Source organism: Euleptes europaea, chromosome 15 (genome assembly GCF_029931775.1).
Source record: "Euleptes europaea isolate rEulEur1 chromosome 15, rEulEur1.hap1, whole genome shotgun sequence".
Classification (NCBI taxonomy): domain Eukaryota; kingdom Metazoa; phylum Chordata; class Lepidosauria; order Squamata; family Sphaerodactylidae; genus Euleptes; species Euleptes europaea.
The window spans coordinates 23252115-23274785 of record NC_079326.1 but is presented as its reverse complement, the minus strand read 5'-3'; the positions used below and the strand labels follow the sequence as shown (position 1 = coordinate 23274785).

The 22671-nt window shown below is 41.4% G+C and overlaps 1 protein-coding gene across 3 annotated transcripts in view; it reads right to left on the bottom strand.

Annotated features, from left to right (window-relative positions):
• The window catches only part of KYNU (kynureninase), a 122590-nt gene that overhangs the window by 72431 nt on the left and 27488 nt on the right, over positions 1 to 22671 (bottom strand). For all 3 annotated transcript variants that reach the window (XM_056861456.1, XM_056861458.1, XM_056861457.1), the window contains exons 4-5: positions 15299 to 15381; positions 724 to 785 (exon numbers count right to left, since the gene is read on the bottom strand). In XM_056861456.1, coding sequence (XP_056717434.1) covers positions 724 to 785; positions 15299 to 15381 — 145 coding nt within the window. The remainder of the gene's footprint in view (positions 1 to 723; positions 786 to 15298; positions 15382 to 22671) is intronic.

Genomic DNA, 22671 nt, shown 5'->3' with positions numbered 1-22671 from the left:
ACTTTCCTGGCACTAACCGGGCTCAGGGTGGCTAACAACAATCTGATATGTACAATTTATCAATATGAAAAGAATATGACAAAATACATAAATATTAATATAAATCTACATCTGAAAAACCAACCAGTTTAAAAGGCGCCTAAATAATACAATCCCACAATGATGACTCCCTCCCACATACAGCTTGATTAATCTAAAGAGGGTCTCATCATCAATAAGGACAAGATCAGTCCCAGAGAGAACAAAAAGCATGGTGACCTCACAACACAAACCAGTATAGTAGCACTTAGGGCTAAATCCATGGACTTAGGGCCAAACTAGATGTTACAGAGGCCACAGAATTGACCCACAGTGTCACCCTTTTAGGGAAGTTATTGACCATTTAAAAAATGCCACAAGGGCCTGATCCTGATCACTTATGGCTGTTTTTGGTACTTGAAAAGGTGTGTTGAACAAGATTACCTGGTCCCCCTATACCACAGGCTCGACCAGAATTGAGTTGTTGTTGCATTTTTCAAATGGTAAAATTCTTTTCTAAATTGGTGGTAGCGACCTCACGTCAATCTCATGGCCGCTGTAATGTCTAGTTTGGCCATGAGACTTAAACGCCTCTGCGTAGGATTGTACTGTAAAGGAGTCTGGGTGACCGATGAAAACAGAATTCTGGATGAGACAGACTTTGGCCTGATCCAGTCAGGCGATTCTTATCCTCTTATTACTTACCAGTAGGAGATGTAAATTAACCGTCAAGCCATTCATTAAAGCTACTTCATCTTTATGAGCCCCTGAAAAGCAATAACACAGATGTCTTTTTGGTTGGTTTGTCCCGTGCAAGGTTTGTTCCAATGCTGTGCAAACCCAAAGCTGTGGCTCTCAGTCAATGTTTCCCTAATGAGTGGAAGGTAAATACATGTTTGATGTGTCACCACAGAGAAATAAAAAAAAGTTCTCCTGTCTGGCTCAGTGCGTAGCACTTCGACAGGAAAATATTTATTTTTACAGGTCTGTTGTGTCACATAAAGCAGATAATGAAGTAGAAGCAATTCCTTCCTTGAGCTCTACCTGTTGATTTGTGGTTATCATTAACACTTGAGACAAAATCAGCAATGGTGAGCTTTTGCCATTACATGTACCTCCCTTATAAAGACCAAATCATATTAGGGCCAATCATTTAGTTTTAAATGGTCTTGGCAGTGTCAAGCTAAAACGCATCCTTAATAATAACCAAGCGACTGCTGGGCAATTATTCAAACCATCATAATGGCAGACATAATATTGGTTTGCAAGAGAAAATGGTCAGAAGCAGCTGAACCATCAAATTCAGGTAAGGATACTGTACTGGGGTAAAAATAACATAAATGAAATGTAATGGAAATCACTGTCCCAACCAATGGATTTTTCCAATACACTTGCAATGATCCAGTACTCTCCATGTTAAATACTTTATATATTTTGCTTGACTTAGACATTTTACCTCACTTTTCTCCCTAATGGGAATCCAAAGTGTCAAACAAAATACCTGAATACAGTTTAATCCAACAAAACACTGTTTACACAAACCGAAAAAAAGAATTTGCAAAAATGTCCTTTTTTAAAGGAAGAGATTTGCTATGCTCTCAAGGCATTTCTTAAGGAACACATTCCAGAGGGTAGCCATATTAGTCAATGAAAGAAAAGCACAGATCCCATCAGTGTATGTGTGAAGCTGGGATTTTTTGCCCCAATATGCATCACTTTACACTTGCTCACAGTGAACTGCATTTGCTATTTTAATGCCCATTGCACTACAAATATCTGGTTCTTCAGATGATGCTGTCTCCATGGTTCATCTCATCATTTTAATCCTGGCTATGTGTCCAAACTGGAGAATTCCGCAAGCCTAACATCACAAAATCCTAGCCACATGTAACAGATGAAGGAGGGTTGCCTTGTTTTTGGTGGGATTGCCAATCTGCTGTTTGCTCCTCCCCCCCCCCGTTTTCAATCAGAACAGAGGAGCTCAATCACCTGAGAAAGAGCATATACCTTTCAAAGAACTGAGTACACCGAGTCAATAAAAAAAAAAAAAAACCCTGCAAAAGGTTAAATGGGTAGGCTACTGTTTCCAAGAGATGGGTAGCTTTTATGGGTTTATACCACTGTCTTTTTAAGGGATAGAAGGATTGCTCCTAAATTGGATAATATTTGTCTGTTATGTTTATATCTTGGAACTGAAGGATCTCAGGACATTTACCCTGATCAGACCCAGACAGACTTCACCTCAACAAGATGAGTGGAAATGGCAGAAATTAAAGGGCATGCTATTGCGGCCCAGAGATCAACAGAGGGATCAGCCTGGGGCTGCAAGCCCATTACCAATAATATGTCATTTCAGAAGTAAAATAAACATTTTTATACCATGACTCATGAAAAAATATGTTTAGAGTGAGATAAATGGTATGTGAGGGGTCCCATATTACCGGTATGTACGAGTGTACATATTTTCATTTCTTTTAAACTATTTTAGTTGCCTATTTTCTTTGGCAAACTTCTAATGTTATTTTAAGCCTTTTACTTCATTTCAGACCACTTCTATGTCATATACCATGTTCCTGCCATTTATACTCAACTGAGACAAAAAACAAAAACAAAAAAACAGGTGCCAATTTTAGTGGCAATATTTCTATCACATTTCATTAGCGTGGTCAGGAAAAATATGACAGCCATTTCATCCTGAGTACAGGGAAACCAAAAGAAATTGGATCTTTTTTGTATGTTCATGACATTCAGTAACATGACTACTTTGACCTGAGCACAAAGAAACAATACTTGGGCCATATTCCCTACCATAGTTTTGGAGGGCAGAGAGACCACTCAGCATCCTCAGAAGCAATAAAAATAAAATCAAAAACCTAAAAATAAGGGTTCAAAATGTGTTTGCAGAGGCTAGCAGATACTGATGTCACATTCCACACTTCACCTACAATTGCACGAGAGCCAAGGGAAGAATCTTATTTTATCAGTGACAAAGTATTGTAGTTTATGTTTAGAAAAAATGATATTCCCTTGAAGGAAAATATCTGAAACACAAGAAACAAAAGGGTAACAACAATGTATTTCTGGTACAAAATGCATTCATGCCAAACAAAAATGATGGTGGAAATGCTTTGGTGAAGAGAATTTGCACACTAATGAATCAGTGGGAAAACAGAGCTTTGTTTCATAGAATCATAGAGTTGGAAGGGACCACCAGGGTCATCTTGTTCAATCCCCTGCACAATGCAGGAAATTCACAACTACCTCCCCCACACACACCCAGTGCCCAGAAGATGGCCATGATGCCCCCCATCTCAAGATCTGCCTAAGGTCATAGAATCAGCATTGCTGACAGATGGCCTCTGCTTAAAAACCTCCAGGAAAGGAGAGCTTACTTGCTATTAGTTCAGGAAGGGCTTTCTTTTATTATATATAAGTACAATAGCCCCTGCTTTGCCTCTGCTATACCATTTACAGTGCACACAAATACTCTGTTCTTTTGTGTTATACATAGCAGGGCTGTCGATTCGGTTCGTCCTGAACCAAAAAAAAGCCGAATTTCCCCAGATTCGGCAGTTTTTCGGTTCGGATTTAACCGAACTCAAAAAAGACGGGAAAACAGGGAGCCGAATTCGGCGAGTTTGGGGTGTTTGAGAATAAATTCAGCAAATTCGGGCTCTTTAAACATCTGTTTAAAGAGCCACCCGTACGCCTTCATGGAAGCCCCGTGAAGGCCCACGGGGGGGCTCTTTAAAGACCCCCGCCCCCTTCCCGACTCTTTGAAGTGGGGGGGCACTTCAAAGACCTGGCCGAATTTTTCCCCAAACTCTGGATCTCGCGCCGAATTTCACGGATCCGAAGTGGGGGAGTTCGGACTTCAGCACGTCCCAAATTTAAAAGGGCAAAACTTTGCCGAAGCCGAACTTTACCGAATTTTTTTTTCAACAGCCCTAATACATAGGGCACAAACCTGTAGATTTTTAATTGTTTGGGGGAGTAATTAACATTTAAAGAGCCCTGCTTTATCCATTCCTGAATGCTTTTTCAAAAAAAATCTAAATTCAGATTGTGCTTTTATGTTAGTATGATGTTTGTTTTATGCTCGCATTTATCATCTTTTTGTTTTTGGCCTGTCTGGTTCAAGATATCTGTTTTTTAATTTATTAAAGTGTGTTGTAAGTGGTAAACAAATCCTGTTTCTCCTTATGCTTCTCCCAAGCTTGAAAAGATAATGTTAATCTCTCTTTTGTAAATAAATGCAGCTTAAAATGACCCTTTCCCCCTCTACTGTAGCTGACAGTAGATACTGTTTTGATTACATTCTTCTTTCTAAAGAACTCAATCCATTTGTTTTTAGGCAACAAAGTTCTAAATTGATCAAGATAATAAACTTAGTTTTAATCAGAAGTTACGCTGTTATCTTGCTTTGCACACAGAGACAGGCACCTTCAGTCTTCTCCCTCCTTTCTGCAGGGAGAGACCACCCCTTCCAAGTCCCTTAGCAGAACCATCAGGGGTCTGCCTCTAAACAATTAGTGCCCATTGAGAAAACAACAGCCAGCCACTGTGAGCAATTCATCTAACTAAACCATGGTTAGGCAACAACTGAATAATTAGAGATCACAATGGAACACTTGATATGAGCCCCTGAGGTAACACACACAGCTAGACATCCCATATTACAAAAAGAGAGGGGGAGATAGTGAAGGAATGTTAAAAAGGGAGAAAACAGATGACAGAAAAACCAAATGACAGAAATATATTTCCACTCAAACTATGGCCCATGATAGAACAAGTTTGGTTGTGATATATCTGTAGTAAAAAAACAACATGAGGCTTACACAACTTTAAGATTGGCAATGAGGAAATTGAAATTGTTGAAGACATTCTATTCCTTGGCTTCATCATCAACCAAAAGGGAGACTGCAGCCAAGAAATCAGAAGGATATTGAGATTGGGAAGGGCAGCCATGAAAGAGCTAGAACTGATTCTTAAGTGTAAGGATGTGTCATTGGCCACAAAGATCAAGTTAATTTATGCCTTCTTATTCCCTATTACTATGTATGGGTGTGAAAGCTGGACATTGAAGAAAGCTGATAGGAAGAAAGTAGATTCTTTAGAAATGTGGTGTTGGAGGAGAGTGTTACGGATACTGTGGATGGCCAAAAAAACAAATCAGTGGGTTAGAGATCAAATCAGCCTGAACTGACCCTAGAAGCTAAAATGACTAAACTGAGGCTATCGTATTTTGGTCACATTGTGAGAAGACAAAGGGTGAAAATGCATGATCACTTTAGCCTCTTTTATTCCATGTTTCAGCCAGGAATCAGCCAGGATCTAACGCACCTTCGGCAAAACACATGCGTTTGATCCTGGCTGAATCCTGGCTGAAACAGGGAATAAAGGAGGCTAAAGCGACTATGCGTTTTCGCCCAAAGAGTCACTGGAGAAGACAACCATGATAGGAAAAGCTGAGGGCAGCAAGAAAAGAGGAAGACCCAACAAGAGATGGATTGACTCAATAAAGGAAGTCACAGCCCTGAATTTACAGGATCTGAGCAAGGCTGTCACAGATAGGACATTTTGGAGGACATTGATTCATAGCATCAGCATGAGTCGGAAACGACTTCATGGCACTTAACACACACACACACACACAAAACCCCACATTTGACACACTGCGGCTTGAGTTGAGCTGATGAATGGGAGAATTTCTTTTGCATCCCTGATGCCTATTAATAGTATGTTTGTCTGTATCACTTGTTGCTATGCACATATCCTTAAATAATTTCTACCAACCTCTCTTATCCCGGTGTATATTTTTGAGCAAGTACTCACACAATGAGATAGAGCTGTGCCTTAAACCAAAGCAGGGTAGTGGCTCTATGACCTCACATGCCAAATGTCTCTTTTTCTGAAACTCTACCTGCATCCTTTGTGCCTGCGGTGCAACAATTCTTGCATTCCTCGAGGTGCCAAATGTCTGCCTCTACCTGCTCTGCAAGCAAGAGTGTTAATTGCTTATAAAATCTCTTCTCAACCGGAAATTTGGCAGGGTTGAGCAGTATAATGAAGCGAATTAATACAAACACAAAATGATGCAGAAATGAATGAAACATTGGAAACAAAAACTAAAGAAAACTGGAGGGCGGAGAGATGCACATGCCTAAAAATACACAGCCCATACCTTTCATTGTTCCTGTTTGTTTGGCTGTGATGCCCTACAGATTTTATTTATAAAGCCTAAATAGATGTGCTCTATGACTTGAAGCCCTTTCTGCTAAATGGTACCATCTTTTTTGCCTTGATGGTTTTTGTCAAACATTTGTGCCAAGCTTTGTGCCAAGCAGTTTTGTGCCTGCTTAGTAGATGCTTGTGCTACATGGGACAAATTGTGCTTTTGCAATAAGAAATAACAACTTTGACTAAATCTTCTCTCACCAAGGTCAAGGTCACTACACTAAAGTGATCTACTTGTGAAGCACAGAATCACGTGCAGTTTGTCCCCTGTTTGCACCTGGGCAATCGAATGCATCCTTTAAATTACTGACATTGCATATATTGTATTGCCAACTTTTTGTGTTTGTATTGTCAGTGGCATCTATTTGCTCAAATTAATTGACTGCAAGATTAGTTAGATTCATGGACAAACACACACCAAGGGCACACAGAGCATCAAAGTGGTAGGTCTCAGCTCAAAAATCTAAAACAGATCCCCCCTGCCACCTTTTTTGCGCCTTTTAACAATTGGAATAGTAGCAGCAAATGGGTATGGATGACTGCAACTATAAATAAGGAATCTAACCACACAGATACAACCAAATCAATGCGGATACATCCAAACTACTCAGTGAATGATTGCCCCTGATCATGGCCAGTGAGTAGGATGTGAACCAAAGCAGTGAACAATCAAGCATTCCTGCAGCCCCAATCTCATTTTCTGGAGAACACAGTGGCCGCTGAGAAGTTGGTCATCCCAGTTAAAATGTGGCCACTATATTACTTCAGACAAAAATTTTAACCATAGATTCCCTCCCCCCTCCACCCCCCATTATAGCCTTGAGGTTATTTTTGACTCTTTGCGTTCTTGCTTCTCCAATATCCAGGCTATCGCTAAGACCTCATTTGCATGATGTGTCTCAAAGTCCTCTCTTCTCCTGGAAACTCGAACTGAATCAAGGCAAAAAAACAAAACTTACAATATTTGTTTCTAAACCTGTGTTTATAAATAATTTGATGTTGATTAATAAATATGATATGCCGAATATCTGGAATGAACAGAATAAGGAACTAGATTGCCCCATTTTGCCAAAGCAATGTGATATGGCCTTAAAGTTTATACCTGCCCTCTCCATGGATGTAAAGTTGAGATCTAGAAAAAAGCCCCATACACAAGGCAGAAAAATCCAGAAAAAAGCCCCATTCACTTTAGCGAAATAGCAATGCTGCAGCATGAGGGGGTGTTCCCGGGCCAAAAGGCAGCTCCACCCCCAGGAAAGCCCCGGGAATACCACCTAGGACACCAGCACAAGAAGATATGCCAGGGAAACTCCTGTGGGGGGCTGCGCTGGTGTCCAAGATCCTCTGTGACTGACATAATGCCTTTTTTACTAAGCGACAGGGACCCCAAGGCTACATCGTCAGTGGCAAGATTTGTTTCAGTCCTTATATCCCTCCAACACTAGATATATGCTGCTCAAGATCAATTGATCAAGGAGCTTCTAAGGGATAAAAGGAAAGGTGTTTAAGATCTGCACTGTTGCCACGGTCAAGGGGGGCTGGCGTAAGTCACCTAACTGGCATACAGGTCCGTTTGCACGGAGCAAGTAGCCCGGATGCCAGCAAAGGGATCACACCGGCTCCTATGGACATTTGCTCCCCCCTTTAGGATTGCACCGATAATCAGCAAAAATTATGTTTAGGATACACTGGACACCACAGCGACTCTTAGACAAAGGATTGAGTGCTGGCATTGTAACTCACAGCACACGTCCCTTCAACATATGCTTGGGCATGTCCAGTCATTTGGTTTTTCTGGGAAGAAGTTACTACTCATATCAGTTTTGTAGGAGAATGTTCATTCATTTTTGATGATGCTTATGTACTTTTCAGCTGTTTGTCTCTTGGAAGCTAACTGATGGTCACCGAGAATGGACCCTCCATACCCTTACTACAGCTAAAAGACTCGCCTTACAACATTGGGAAGATAAAAGCCAGCCTTGCGTAAATAAACGGATTGAGGACCTTAGACCTCTATCAATATTTGAATGCATGGCATATCAATGGCATTTGCGTATGGACTTATTTTTTAGATATTTGGAAACCATTTATAGAAACTTATATGTAGATTCGCCACCACTGTTATATTTTTGTCTTTACTTATGTATAGTTTCCCCCCATTTGCTGTATTTTACGTTTTTTCTCCCTTGTTCTTTTGTTTCTGCTTTTTTGAAATAAATAGATAAATAAAACACCTCCTTTGCATAGCTGAATGCTTTCCCATTTTTTTTTTTAAAAATGTAGATATCAAACTTCGCTATCTCCCAGGCATCTAGTTTTCTCTATTCGGAGAATGGGGAAAAGAAAGATTTTTGGAGTAGAGTTCAATCATGTAATTCCCCCACCTGCAGGTTGAAGTGGCAGAGTGCAGGGACAGTTTGACTACCTCATCTGCTGTTTGTGTCAACTAGGCTGAACAGTCCTGCTGATTCTTTCTCTTCAACATCACCCTCTCAATCTGCCTTCTTCTCTTTTCACCCGCTGTTAAAAAAACTCTAATCCCCTTCCATCTGGACTACTGGCATTTCCTCCTTGCGGCCTACCTCCCTGATGTCATTTATATGCAGTCTAAAACTGCATTTCCAGTCACTATCAGAATTTGTCTCCAGTTATATATCTTTATTGCCTACTGTTCCTTTCAAGGTCCTATTCATTTACTGTTCTTTAACCTTTTTTTGCTAAAAATTTAATTTGGTCTCTCAACAACATCACATTCTTGCTTTGCCTACTTCGTGGCAAGCTTATTTATTTGTTTATGTACAGGCTGCCTCTTCAGAGATTTGCTTGAAGTGGCTAACAAAGCAAAAGCAAAAAGCATGAAACATAAAATCACAAAAACTATCCATAAGAGTCATCAAGAAAAATGTTGGTACAAATCTCATGAAGGGGCATAAGTAGCATAAAACAGCAACAAGTTGCTCCAGAATTGGTAAAACTGCAGTAATCATTCCTTTTTAAAAAGGAGGAAGAGCATTCCAGTGGGATGCTGCCTGCCGCCAGAATGATAGTAGGGTAAATGTCAGGTGAAGGACATCCCATTCAAGGGGAAGGACATTCCAAAGGCAAGTTGCCCTTGTCTGTAGTCACCATCCATCTGAAGGCACAGAAATCAGAGCTAGGGATGAAGCTCTTAGCTGGAGGGCTGGACATTTCAGAAAGGGGCAATCCCACATGCCCTCTTTGCTCCATTTTCCCATTCTGCCAGAGATCATGCAAGTCTTTACAATTCACCTGTGAGAGTGTTATTGAGTGACCCTTGAGATACACTAGACATTTATGAACCTTTTATACTAAGTAGCGGAACACATGTCCAAAGCTCCTGGCCTCATTCTAACCTGACTAATGCGTTGCCAAAGTACATACAGGGCATGAACGAACTTACTTTTCTTTCCCTTTGTTCAAAGCACGGAACAAAATTAAATGGCTAATGTGAAGTTCACCTTTAGAGGCATGCCAATATCCTGTATTGAATATGACACCACATTTTTCATTTAAGTCTTGGTCCCTTGTAAATGATATATTTATTAAAAGCTTTTCTTTATTGGATTCCTGCGTCCACAAGACAAACCTTATCTATGCCCTGGGAAAATCGTTATCCTTCATAGCCTGCCCTGGGTTTCGGAAATGATGCTTCTGTGATCCAATTAATCTATTACAATATTCAAAGGGAAGTATGCAGTAGACAAAATGAAGTTTTTCAGTCCGACTCATTACTCAGCACCATGAGGCCTGGACAGCATAAACTCTCATATGTCCTGCCTGATAAATCTTCCTTCTGATGGGAAAAAACAGGGCTTGAGATGTTGCCCCCCCACTCCACCCCACGCAACTCAGACGAGTATTGTGATTACGTTAGACAGCCATTCTTCTTTTGTTTCCTCTGCAGGAGCCAGGCCCTTGCCAGCAATGTTCATGTGCAACAGAAGGCAGGGGAGAAATGACCGGAGGAGCTGAACATCTCCTTTCTTTAACAAAAATCACTTTGGGTATTTCAAATAACTCTGATCCTTCAAAGCCACTGCAAATCCTCTCAGTGTTCATTCTGCCCTCAGCAGAGTCCTGGCTGAACACAATTGTTCAACAGGAGCCATACAGTTCATCTTATTCCATCAGAAGGTGATCCTGCCAAGATTATAATGCTTTTAATAAATTGCAGTAAGGGAAAAAAAAACAGATTTCTATTTTCTTCTTATGCTGCGTAACTTAGGAACAGGGAAAAAAAGAAGAGAGTCTGGGTCTCGAGTGACCTTGGCTCTGTATTTCACAGTGTATTTACTACTGGAGTATTCATTTAACAAGAAAACGTGTGCTCGTTTAATAAGCAAGGTGTTACAGAGCTATAAACCTTTAAATGGCCAAAAGAAAACCATTTACAGCCTTTATTCCATTCCTGAATAAATCCCCCAAGACAACACTGCCTTTTTGTTCTGCAGAACCAGCACCGGCATTCCGTCCTTCATCTCCATAAAATGTTAAGCATTACCAACAAAACAACATAAAGTGTGGGTTTATTTTGTCATGTCAAAGTTCATCAAAAGAACAGAACTCTTTTCTTTCTTTCCATGCAACTAAGCCACACGTTACTGGGAGAATTCATGCTCATCTTAAATACTGTGCTGAATGAGGAGTGTTTTAATCATGCTTTATCTGGCATTTGTCCTCTTTGCCTTTTCTCTTTTTACCTAAAGGAGAAAAACTAGTCATTAACCGGTTGAGATTGTTACTGTAATGGGACTACCGTTTGGAATTCTTGAGAAGGTAATTTGTTCCCATTAGGGGAAAAAAAATACTCATTAACATGCTGTAAAATCAATAAAATGAAATTTGCCACAATAAAATCTTGCTAAGTCGGAGAAGCCAAAAGCCAAGTCACACCACTCCACTCAGGTGTACAGTTACTATGAAGGGGGAACGTTTTACCCGTGAAGGAGAGAAAAAAGGTCATGGAAACACTGAGGTGGTAGTAACGTTGATAGCCTCTGCCTATGAAATACTGCCCTGAGCACAGGGGAACAGGTTAACAATGTCACATTTTTAATGTGTTCTTTCTTTTAAAATATGGTGTCCCAATCAACACAATACAAACCACAGGCTTCTGCACCCACACATGAACACACAGGATTCTTTCTTATACTGCATCAGACCCTCGGTCCATCAAAGTCAGTATTGTCTACTCAGACCGGCAGTGGCTCTCCAGGGTCTCAGGCTGAGGTCTTTCACATCACCTACTTGCCTACTCCCTTTAACTGTACCAAAAAAAGAGAGAAAAAGATCCTGTGTACACAGTTTTGAAACTCCCCTTTCATTACAACAGAAGGACAGCAATAAAACAGTCTCGAATTGCTTGATGTCAATTACCAGGAGCACGAGAAAAAGCTTAAAACTTTTCCATCTGTTTGAGAAATGCTGTTATATTTGGCTGTGCATGTGGACCCCAGATCTAAAAATAACAGGATTCTTTCTTATACTGCATCAGACCCTCGGTCCATCAAAGTCAGTATTGTCTACTCAGACCGGCAGCAGCTCTCCAGGGTCTCAGGCTGAGGTCTTTCACATCACCTACTTGCCTAGTCCTTTTAACTGTACAAAAAAAAAAAAAAGATCCTGTGTACACAGAAAATTTAAGAACTCAGAGTCGTATAATTTGTTATGCCACCCTCCCAAGTTCCATGAAACTATCTTTAAACCTTTAACTGGAGACATCGGGGATTGAACCTGGGACCTTCTGCATGCCAAGCGGACACTCTTCCATTGAGCCACAGCCCCTCCCCTAAAGAGAGTTACTGGGCTAGATACGCAAAGCCTGGGTGGGTTTGGCCAGCAAGAAGAGAAAGGGCTCCTTTGAGCTGACCGCATTTGGATGTGCAAGGGGATAAATAATTCCACCTCAGTTTTGAAACTCCCCTTTCATTACAACCGAAGGACAGCAAAAAAACAGTCTCAAATTGCTTGATGTTGATTACCAGGAGCACGAGAAAAAGCTCAAAACTTTTCCATCTGTTTGAGAAATGCTGTTATATTTGGCTGCGCATGTGGACCCCAGATCTAAAAATAACAGGATTCTTTCTGTGACTGAAGGAAACAAGCAAAGTGTAAAACAGATTTATTGGCTGTCTCGCAGATTTTACATTAAATTTTTTCATGTTACATTCACAGCCAGTAATTGCTTTGCTTTGTTGCTATGCTGTTCTCACTGCCTGCCTTCGTTTTGGTTAGCACTGCTGTTTGGGGGATTCTGAAGTGGCCAGGGGGACCAATGATGCTAGTGAATATTTCGCTGAAGACTAAGTTGGCTGTCCTATAGCATGTGGCTCGCATTGCCACAGAAACACAGCTGCTCAGACTTTCCACCGAAAACATTATTTTATTTAACGAATGTGCATAACCATACTCAGCTCCAAAGCGGCTTCCAGACAACATTTAAAAACACAAGCAAGCAATCCAAATCACAAAATAAAACCGTGGGCCAGAATAGAACAACAGTTACTGTGCTATCTTAAGCTGAATTACGCCCTTCTATGCCCATTGACTTCAAAGATCTTAGCAAGGTGCACCTTTGCTTAGGATGGCACTGTCAGAGACTTTAAACAAAGGGGGGCACCATAAAACTAAGAGGAGAATGGGAGGAAAAACACTAATCCACAAAACCATTCTCTAAACGTCTCAGAACACAGAGATAATAATAATAATTATTGTTACGGTCAAAGACCAGCACAGAAAACACAAATATGTTTTCACCTGCTGCCTAAAATTCAACAGGATCATCATGTGACAAATGGCTTTGTGTAAGTAATTCCATAACTGACGAACTACAGCAGAAAAGGCCCTGTCGCTGGTGCTAAGCAACCTTACTTCTGAAAGTTAGGACACATGTTGCAAGGTTTCCGAGACAGATCTTAAAAGATAGTCAGGTTAATGTGGGAGCAGACAATCATTCAAATACCTTGGTTCCACTCCCAACCCATCTGGGTAAACCTGCAGTATACCCATCCATTTATGGCAAAAATGGAACAATCCCAGGACTTCAAACCAGCCACTGCATTCCAAATTGTATACATCTGACTTCCATATAGGCCAGTGAACAAGAAGCCAGGATTTGCGGCCAGAGAAACCACAACAGCAGCTTTATGTTACAGCTATAAAAGGATGATCATCAGTTTGGCCATGAAGGAGGAATACTGATCACTACTATAAAGAAACAAGGAAGGCACAGCTTCCAAGGCATATACAATTAAGTCTGCCACTGTGAAGTACTGCTTCCTCTTTCCCTTCGCATTCATCGTTCTATTAGACTTTCCACTAACACTAAGGTTCAGCCCAGGAACCAGCAAACGTTCAGAGGTATCTCTGTGTGTGTGTTAAGTGCCGTCTGAGGGGAGGTGTATATAAAGAAGCTCTCTGCTCCGTAGGGAGAAGTCTGAATGACTGCACTTGTACACAAATTGCACTGCAGCACACGTACCTATCATCCCACAGTGAATATCTTACCTAAACACTAAAATGTAGGAACTTCTAATACACTTCTAATAAAATAGAAGAAGACAGGAAACCAAACACTGTTAGATTTTATCTATCTCTTAAGAATGTGTTTAGGAATATATCTATCCTGTTTTCATCTTGTCCTTCCTCCAAGAAGCTCAGGGTGACATAAAGAGCTTGCTTACCCTCCATTTTATCCTCAGCAATCTTGTTAGGGAGGCAGTAATAGAGCAACTCAGGCTATTCTATATAACATAGTGAATCTTGTATTTCAAACATTCCAATTGAACATCTATAATTATCGCTACAAATACATAATCCAATAACAGAACAGACATCTTACAAAAGTCGCATGTGACAAAACCACACAAACTTTCCCATACGCATCAGACTAGAACTTTCCCAACATGGAAATATTCTTATTCCATATCATAACATGTAAGTAACCCAGTTTGGTTCCATATTATATGTACATGTCCATATATAATATTATCTTCATTATTCTTTACAGGCTTCCGGTAGACATTATCCTGTTTCAACAAGCTATCTTCATCAGAAGATTCTCATGGACGTATGCCTCTGAATACCAGTGCCATGAGGCAACATCAGGATAAGGCCTCTATGCCCTGTTGCTGGCCTTCCAGAGAAACTGGTTGTCCACTTTTTGAGACAAGATGCTGGACTAGATGGACCACCTGGTCTGATCCAGCAGGGCTGTTCTTACATTCTTATGACACTGGCGATGACCACACTACTCATTTTCAACCTTTAATGAAACGTTTTATCTTTGTATGATTGCACCAAAAGCCTTCCCTTTGGGTTTGAAAATTATTTTGGAGCATTGATTGTCCGTGCTTTCAACAAATGCTTACATGACGAAGTTTATCCTTTCTCCGTTTTAAAGCCGACTTCCCCCTTGGTGTGATCATTTAGATACGTTATTCGTTTCACCGCCCATTCCCCTCTCCTCCCCACCACCCATTTCCAATTGCTGGCAAACAACTGCAGCTGAGAGCGGGGAAAACACACACAGAGAGATTCCCCCCCTTCACAAACACACACTACCTGGAGATTTCCCCCACCGCCTGCTCGCTTGTTTTTGTTTTTTAAACACAACACTCCTACCACGCTTTATTAGACCCAATGCTCATTTAAAAAAAAAAAAAAAAACACCCGTGACTTTGGTGCCCCAGACAAACCCCCCCCCCCACCCGGATGAAAAAAAGGAGCGGAATTAGAGCAGGGATTTTTACCCTTTAGCTGATCATTTGAATGCAAAGAAACTTGTGGGAGAGAAGGCAACGATGACTTGGGCACCCCAGACGAGCTCACTCCGCCCCTTCCAGGACATTTTCAAAAAGGACAAGTACAGTCAGAAAATAAGCATTCATTTTCAAGTTTCGGGGATTGACAACGAGGAAAATGTGAGGTATGTAATCAGTGCGGTCGCAGCCACTGTCTTTGGATTATAAGTGCTATGATATGAAATTTAAAAGTTACAAGTGCTTAGAAACATAGTTCTTACCTACAATATCAGCCATAAGTTCGACAATGCACTCATCTCCAAAAATCCAAGGACGTGTACCATTCAGATGACCGTGAACACCTCTGAAAAAGAGAATGGTGAAAATTCATACAACTTTCTTTTGGTGAGGGCACAATCCTCATTTTGGAGGTGGGAGAGCATGAATAATTTTATTATATTACATGTGCTCATAACAACCTTATGTAGTACAGTTTCTACTTCAGAGGTATAAATTAAAGAAGTCTAGAATAGACCATACTGAGTTATTTTTGTTCTTTTTAAAGAACAGATACCAAGATGGCTACAGCACTCAAGAAACAGACAAGGAATGGAAGTTTAATTGGAAAAACCAAGCTGGAAAAGAATGTTGAGTGACACCAGTGTGTCACCAAACACAAACCTGTAGCTTTCCTCTTCTTTACTTTTCGAGCTATGCTGGCCAGGATGTAAACAGAAGACAGATACAGTTCTAACTACAAATGCCTTGGCTGCCTGCATTAAGAAGTATCACTCTTTCCACCAGTGACCACCGGTCAGTAAGGTAGTGAAATAGGGCAACCTCCGAGACAAAGAAGAAGGTTTTGCAAAGTCCAGGAAACTCCTCAGGTAACAGAAAAAGATTAGGTTATACACTTATCAGGAAAGACATGGTAAATTACTTGAAAAACACTGTTCATATCCCTTGACCACCTGGAGCAATGGAATGTTGAGTGCAGTTACGCATCAGGGAGACAGAGAGGAGGAAACAGAAGGGCCCTGCTCAAGCTGCCTAATAACATAAAGGCTGCGAGGGGCATAGTCCTCAAACCTACTTCCTCTGTCCTCCCTGAGGATGGATGCTACATGTTATACAAAGATGATATAAGCCTCTAGGGCTCTAATAAGGTTGCCAACTCTGGGTTGGGAAATTTCTGGAGATTTGGGGGTAGATTCTGGGAACGATGGGGTTTGCAGAGGGGAGGGACCCTAGCCAGGTTTAGTGCCGTAAGAGTCCACCCTCCAAAGCAACCATAGGAATTTTCTCCATAGGAATGGATCTCTGTAGAGTAGGTATCAGTTGTAATTCTGGGAGATTTCCATGCCCCACCTGGAGGTTGCCACCCCCAAAGTCTAACTATTCTGAAGGTACAAGAATCCTACCAGGGGGATTAGTCAGGATAAGAAGAAAAGCAATCCACTGATCCTAATAAAAACCAAATCTCTTTAAACAGTGAAAAGATGCTCTTTAAAAGCATTTATTATCTTGGAATGGGATGTGACATTCGGTTTGGGAGTGCACGTTACTTTCAAAAACCAGGCCTACTTCCATCTCTCTTACACAAAACAGAAAAGGAGATCCTGCTCCCCAAACTTCAACAATGAGAGCAATTGTTTTGTAGCGCTCGGGTTCAGGGATTACCAAGAAATCACACAATTAGTCCCGGTGCTCACAAGGTTTATACTATATGTGGGAATTTCCTAATCATTTCTCCCCCCCCCCCACCACACACACACACACAAAAAAGTTTCTCATGGATCTCTACTGTGTCTAGATCTAAAATGCATTTTATTTCATCCTTTCAGAATATCAAGAAAGGAAATGTGCACCCTCTTTCAGGGGACAGACTACCCCATCTTTTCCAGTGCTACCAGATTATCTAGAATTCTAAACCATTCCAACCTTTCAAATACTTTTCTTCTTGGCCAGACACAATGCCTTGCCCCTCAAGGAATTATTTGGCAGATTCCTAGATAGCCCAGTCGAACAGAGAGTCTGCCTGTGTGGAAAGGCAAAGACAGAAACACTCTTTTTTTTTTCAGTTGTGATTTATATTCTTCTATAAGACCTTCTCTTATTACTCCATTGATTTCACCGTTTCAACATTTCCTGTTTGTTCTCACGACTATCATTTAATCTATCTGCTGTCTGGTAAAGATAAGGCTGTTACTCTATCCATAGTTAATTATTTAACAGCCACTTTGAAGAAACACCGGAAGTTATAAGCAAGTTATGCCTAAATGCTTAGTTGCATACAGGCACTCTTTTTTCACTGGTTGCCTGATAACTCTTGGAGCAAACTAATCAAGGATCTTTTGTGTGGCTCTCCAAAACTCCTCACACCCTAACCATGAATATTGATCCAAGTCTGCAGGACAATAACTCTGGCTCTATTACCTTTTCTAGGTACCCCTTTTCTAGGTACCTCCTAACAGTAGAAAGTTTGAATTAGCCAGTGACAGTTCAGATTTTGGCCCTTTCACCAACAGATTCCTGAATCGTAACGTTTTGTCAATCATACCAACAGGCAGCCCGATCCTGAAGTTTTGGCCCAATCCCATCACAGACCCTAATTCTGTACCAAATTCAGCCAACAGCACTGCTCCCCCTATTTGCAGCCAAGCAAATCCACATGTATAAAAAGGATTTACCAAGCCCCTCCCCCCAATTTCATAGCATCTTCTGCTCCTGAATCTTTTCCTGCTACTAATCCTGAAATTCTTGGATATATATTTTGCACTGAATGATATGGGAGTGTTCACATTTTTCTTAATTATAATTTTAAAGCAGTAGAAAAGAACAAGAGTCCTGTAGCACCTTAAAGATGAACAGCATTTCTGGCAGGGTATGAGCTTTTGTGAGCTTTTTGTTTGCTTTTGTGAGTCACACTTTGAGCTGTGATGCATGAAAGCTCAAACCCTGCCAGAAATTTTGTTCGTCTTTAAGGTGCTACTGGACCCCTGCGCTTTTCTACTGCTACAGACAGACTAACATGGCTACCCATCATAATTTTAAAGGTAATGCTACCCTCAGGACATCTGGATTGCACTCTTCAAGTGGATTAATATACAGAATCAGATATAGCAAATGGATTCATAATGTAGCCCATGATTCTTTACACCTCAGGGCATCGGACTGCAGGAAGATTAAATCTGGACCTACATAATGAAGATATATTGTTAAAAAATGGTGATCAAATAAATTGAGAATGCAGTTGTGTACTTTTTAATTCTGCAGCTGAATAGATCTTTGAATGCCAAAGTGATCTCACTTGAAATTTCTTGTTTGCCTGAGATTTCGTGATTTAGGGATGTACTGTACAAAATGGTTTATGAAGTTACTTGGATAAATGATTCAGGACTGTGGTCTAGAGCAGGGCTTCTTAAACTTTTTCTACACGCAACCCCTTTTCACTCAAGAAATTTTTACGCGACCCTAGGTATATAGGTATATATAACAGGTACACAAACCAAACATTTACTGATAATAAATAATAAAGAAATTTATTTTAAAATTAATTTTTTTGTGAACCCCACTTTCAGTTACGCAACCCCACACGGGTCACGACCCACAGTTTAAGAAGCTTTGGTCTAGACTACTATAAATACAGCTTGCTGTAAGTAAGATCCTGCTATGTAATTTTTGCATCCTTTAATGTGTTATGTTAATACATGCTTTGCTTCAGTTAATTTTTTTTTTAGATTTCTAGTTGGTAATGGACTTAAAAGATCTTAGGAGTAGAACCATTCAGTGGCATGCCCAGCTAGGGGGCTGCCAACTGGTGCTTGCCACCAGATGGCAAGGGAACCACACAGTGCCCATGTGGGATCCCGGGTCTTGCCACTCCACGGCTTCCCTCCCCCAGCAGGCAGGCTGGGGGGGACAGGGCTGTATCGGGTGGCCTGATGTTGGATCCATCTTCATGCTGCGCCAATGCTCCTGCAGCTATATTCAGTAAAGCTGTGGCCTATTTCCCCCGATCGGGTGTATGTGTGGTCCTTTCCCCTAAACTCGCTCCCCACATTACCCCTGGACCCACGAACAGAGGATTTATGTTTTCAGAAACCAGTCATGTTTCTAAAGCCATAAACTGATATATAAAAAGTCTGAAATAAAGTCATTGGTTTTAATCCAACACACTGACAGCAGAAGCTGCTGTTGCAGATGCTCCTTTCCTGAACAGCCTCCTAGGAGGTTTGAAAAAGAGATGCTGGAAAACCCATGTGTACAAAAGCCATGCAAGTAGATGCAGTGAGGAAGGAGAGGCAGCTATAATCATCGCTCTATATCTTTTATGCCACTGTAGTCTCTTGAGCCAGTGAAAGCACTGCTGGTAGAAGAGGCAGGAGGGGTTATTTTGCCAGCTCCTGCACTCACTACAAGAAAACTTGTATTCAAGAAATGTGTGTAGTCTGTTCCTATATGTTATTAGGTAAACTACTGCAATCAACGGACTTAGGCCTAAATATGCACTAGCGTTAATATAGGAGATCTATGTTGGATGCTTCTGCTGTTGACTGAATTACTAACACTGTGAGATATATATTAAATTTGAAATGCCTGATGTGGGTATGTACTCGAGATGGATACCTATGATAGCTGCTTCAGAAAAAAAAACATGGAGACCAATCAACAGAGCTGAAAAGCTAGACACTGTGATAGAAACAAAACACAGGAAAGGAAGACAATAGGATTCTAAACAACCTTCCATGGTTGGAAGATGAGATCTCACCCCACAGACAGGTGTGACGAATTCTTGTAACAAAATGTAAAAATGTCAGCAGACAGATTATATGGGACAGATACCTAGGAAATAGTCAGAAACACTGTCTCCTTTAATAATTCCCAGAAAATCAGTAGCCAAAAGCTCACTCAAAGCTAGTCTTCAACACTCATAGCACTCCCAAGTCTCCATGAAATTCCACTGATGGGATTCTGAAATGGCTCGAAGTGTTCAATCGTAAGGATGTTCCTACAGTATCATCATATGCAGACTTTCACCTTTCTAGCCTCATGACTTCAGTGGATTTAGAATGAAGATGGTGATTTCAAACATTTCTGTGCTGCCTTTCCACCTAGAGTTCCCAATGCATCAAACTTGAAAATGTGAAAACATTAAAACAGCATTTAAAATAAAGTATATATAGAATAAACAATTTGATCAAAACATATAACACACAAATAAAACAAGGAGGAAGGCCAGTAACAGTTACTGCTTAGGATGACACTGTCAACCTGCAGTGAAGCAGTAGTGTTTTCACATAAAAAAATATCTATTATATGCTTTCAAGTTTAGGATTATTTAAAGGAGACTCACGGGGTGGGGGAGTCTCTCTCCGAGAACACAGTGGTATCACCAGCAACACAGTGATGTAACTTCTGGTGCGACGTGGAAGTGATGTCACCATGTTGGTGGTAACACTAGCATTCTAAAGCAACACCCAATGTGATGATGTCATTTCTGGATTGTGCTGGAAGGGACATCATAGTGTTGCTGGCTATGGTGATCCCCCTCCATTTCCCCCCACTGTCCAGCTTCAGAGATGAGTCCTCTAACAACTCGATCAAAAGTGTTTTCATGGAGTTATTTTTGTCTCAACAAATGCTGTCTTATTTACAGCTGCTCCTGATACAGCAGTTTGCCACAGATAAGTCACGAGGTGTTTACTAGATAAATGAGGCCCCACTGTAGTAACCATAGCCTTGGGAGATGAAGCCAGCAGATAAAGTCTGGAAGGAATCAACCTAACTTTTTTCTTCTTCTTTTTTTTTTTTTTTGCTGGGCTGAGAGAACAGTCAGCTCATACTAGGAAGAGCTGACGTGGGAGTAAGTGGATTAGCAGTTATCCAGGACACACCACCAGAACTCCTTGGCTTTATAGAAAAACAGTGTTGTTTAATTTACAGCGCACAGATACAAAAAGACAAACTGTCACGTACACTTCTCTCCATCAAACTTCCCAACACAGAGTTATAATCATACAAACTTATATACATTCCAGCACCAGAAACCAATTAGGCCACCTGTAGACCTGCCCACAGTATTGCATCATCTTTACTGCCTTAATCTGGTTTGCTGCAGTTCACTCTGGGACCTCAAGGCACTTGCAGCCTCTTGCATCAGCTAGATGTCCCACATCTGACAGCTACCTGTCAGCTGTCTCTGTCAAATCTATTATGGCCAACTTGTAACTCTGACAAGAGCCAGGAAACAAATGAAATTTCAAGGCAAAGAGAAGGGCAAAGGAACACCAGAGTAACACAGAAGAATGAGGGTAGCTCTCATACCAGATCCAACCCCAGAACTCACCTAGAGATAAAGTTGCCAGGTCCCCCCTGTCCTCCTGTGGGAGATTTTGGTGGCAGGAATCACACAGGTACAGCCATGAGCAACACAATCCCATCACTTCTGGTTTAGTTCCGGAAGCACCACAGCACAATGGGGCAATTTACCGCTCAAACCCCCATTTGAGTGGTAAATTGTTCTATCATGCTGCAGCTTTCCAGAAGTGATGTGATCATGTTGCTTGTGGCCATGCACACACATGATTCTTGCTGTCAGCCAGCAGATGGATTGGCGGGAAATTGCCTGTCATTCCAAGCTACCTGGCAACCCTAGCTAGAGAGGTGGGGGGAGGAAGAATGGGGCTCCCATTCCAGGCCCTTCCTCTCAGAACAGTCTATACCCAAAACTTCACTCTTAAAGCAGGACTCCAAGAAGCTCTTTGTTCCAGGTTACGACACAATACTCACTGGTGTCCTTTCCGTTCTCACAAGCCTGTTCCTGGCTGCAGGTCTCTCAGACTGTTGTTCCCTAGATCCTTCTCTTCCTCCTCCCCTCTGTTCTCCCTTCAGGAAAAGGAAACTGTTTCTAGATCTCAGTCAGGGGTGAGAAGTCAAGGAGATGCAGTCTCTCGGAAATTCCATTACAAGGAATTTTGTTACAAGGAATCCCTGATTGCTTTTTTCTTTTTTCAGTTTTTATGAAATTTGCAGGATCTACTCTGCAGTTTTGGTTGAAGGATCTATAGTAGGCTTGCCAGACCCCCACTGGTAGCCCCTCTGCCCTGGTGCCAATCAGATGGTCGGCGGGAGACTTGCCTGCAGCAAAAGAAGGCCTAGGCCTGCGTTGCCGCAACACTGCGATGTGATTTCTGGCGTACACTGGAAGTGACATCATCACATTGTCAATGATGCAGGGACACTCTGGTAGAAATCATTTTTACTACCGAGGTTTTGCTCAAATACCAGAGTGTTTCCACATCGCTGGTGACATGAAGATGTCACTTCCTGTGTGGGCTGGAAATGATGTTTCCTTGTCACCAGCAACACTGGCCTAGGCCACTCATTGCTCTTGGTAATTCCTCCCCACCTTCCGCCAGTTGCCAGGGGGGCACCTGGAAACCCTGGTCTTCAGCCTAATCCCTGGAACCAAAGTAAGGCCTTTCATGACCCAAGCCAACAGAATGTTCCCAATTGGGCAGCAGGCCAGAGTTGCTGAGAGAATAAAATGGCGCGCGGGATGTGTGTGTGGTTCGTGTGGCTCAGAATAACCTGGAGACTCCAAGAAAGTTGGCAGGGTGCTGCTTCTACCAGTCGATCCGCCTCTTGATCT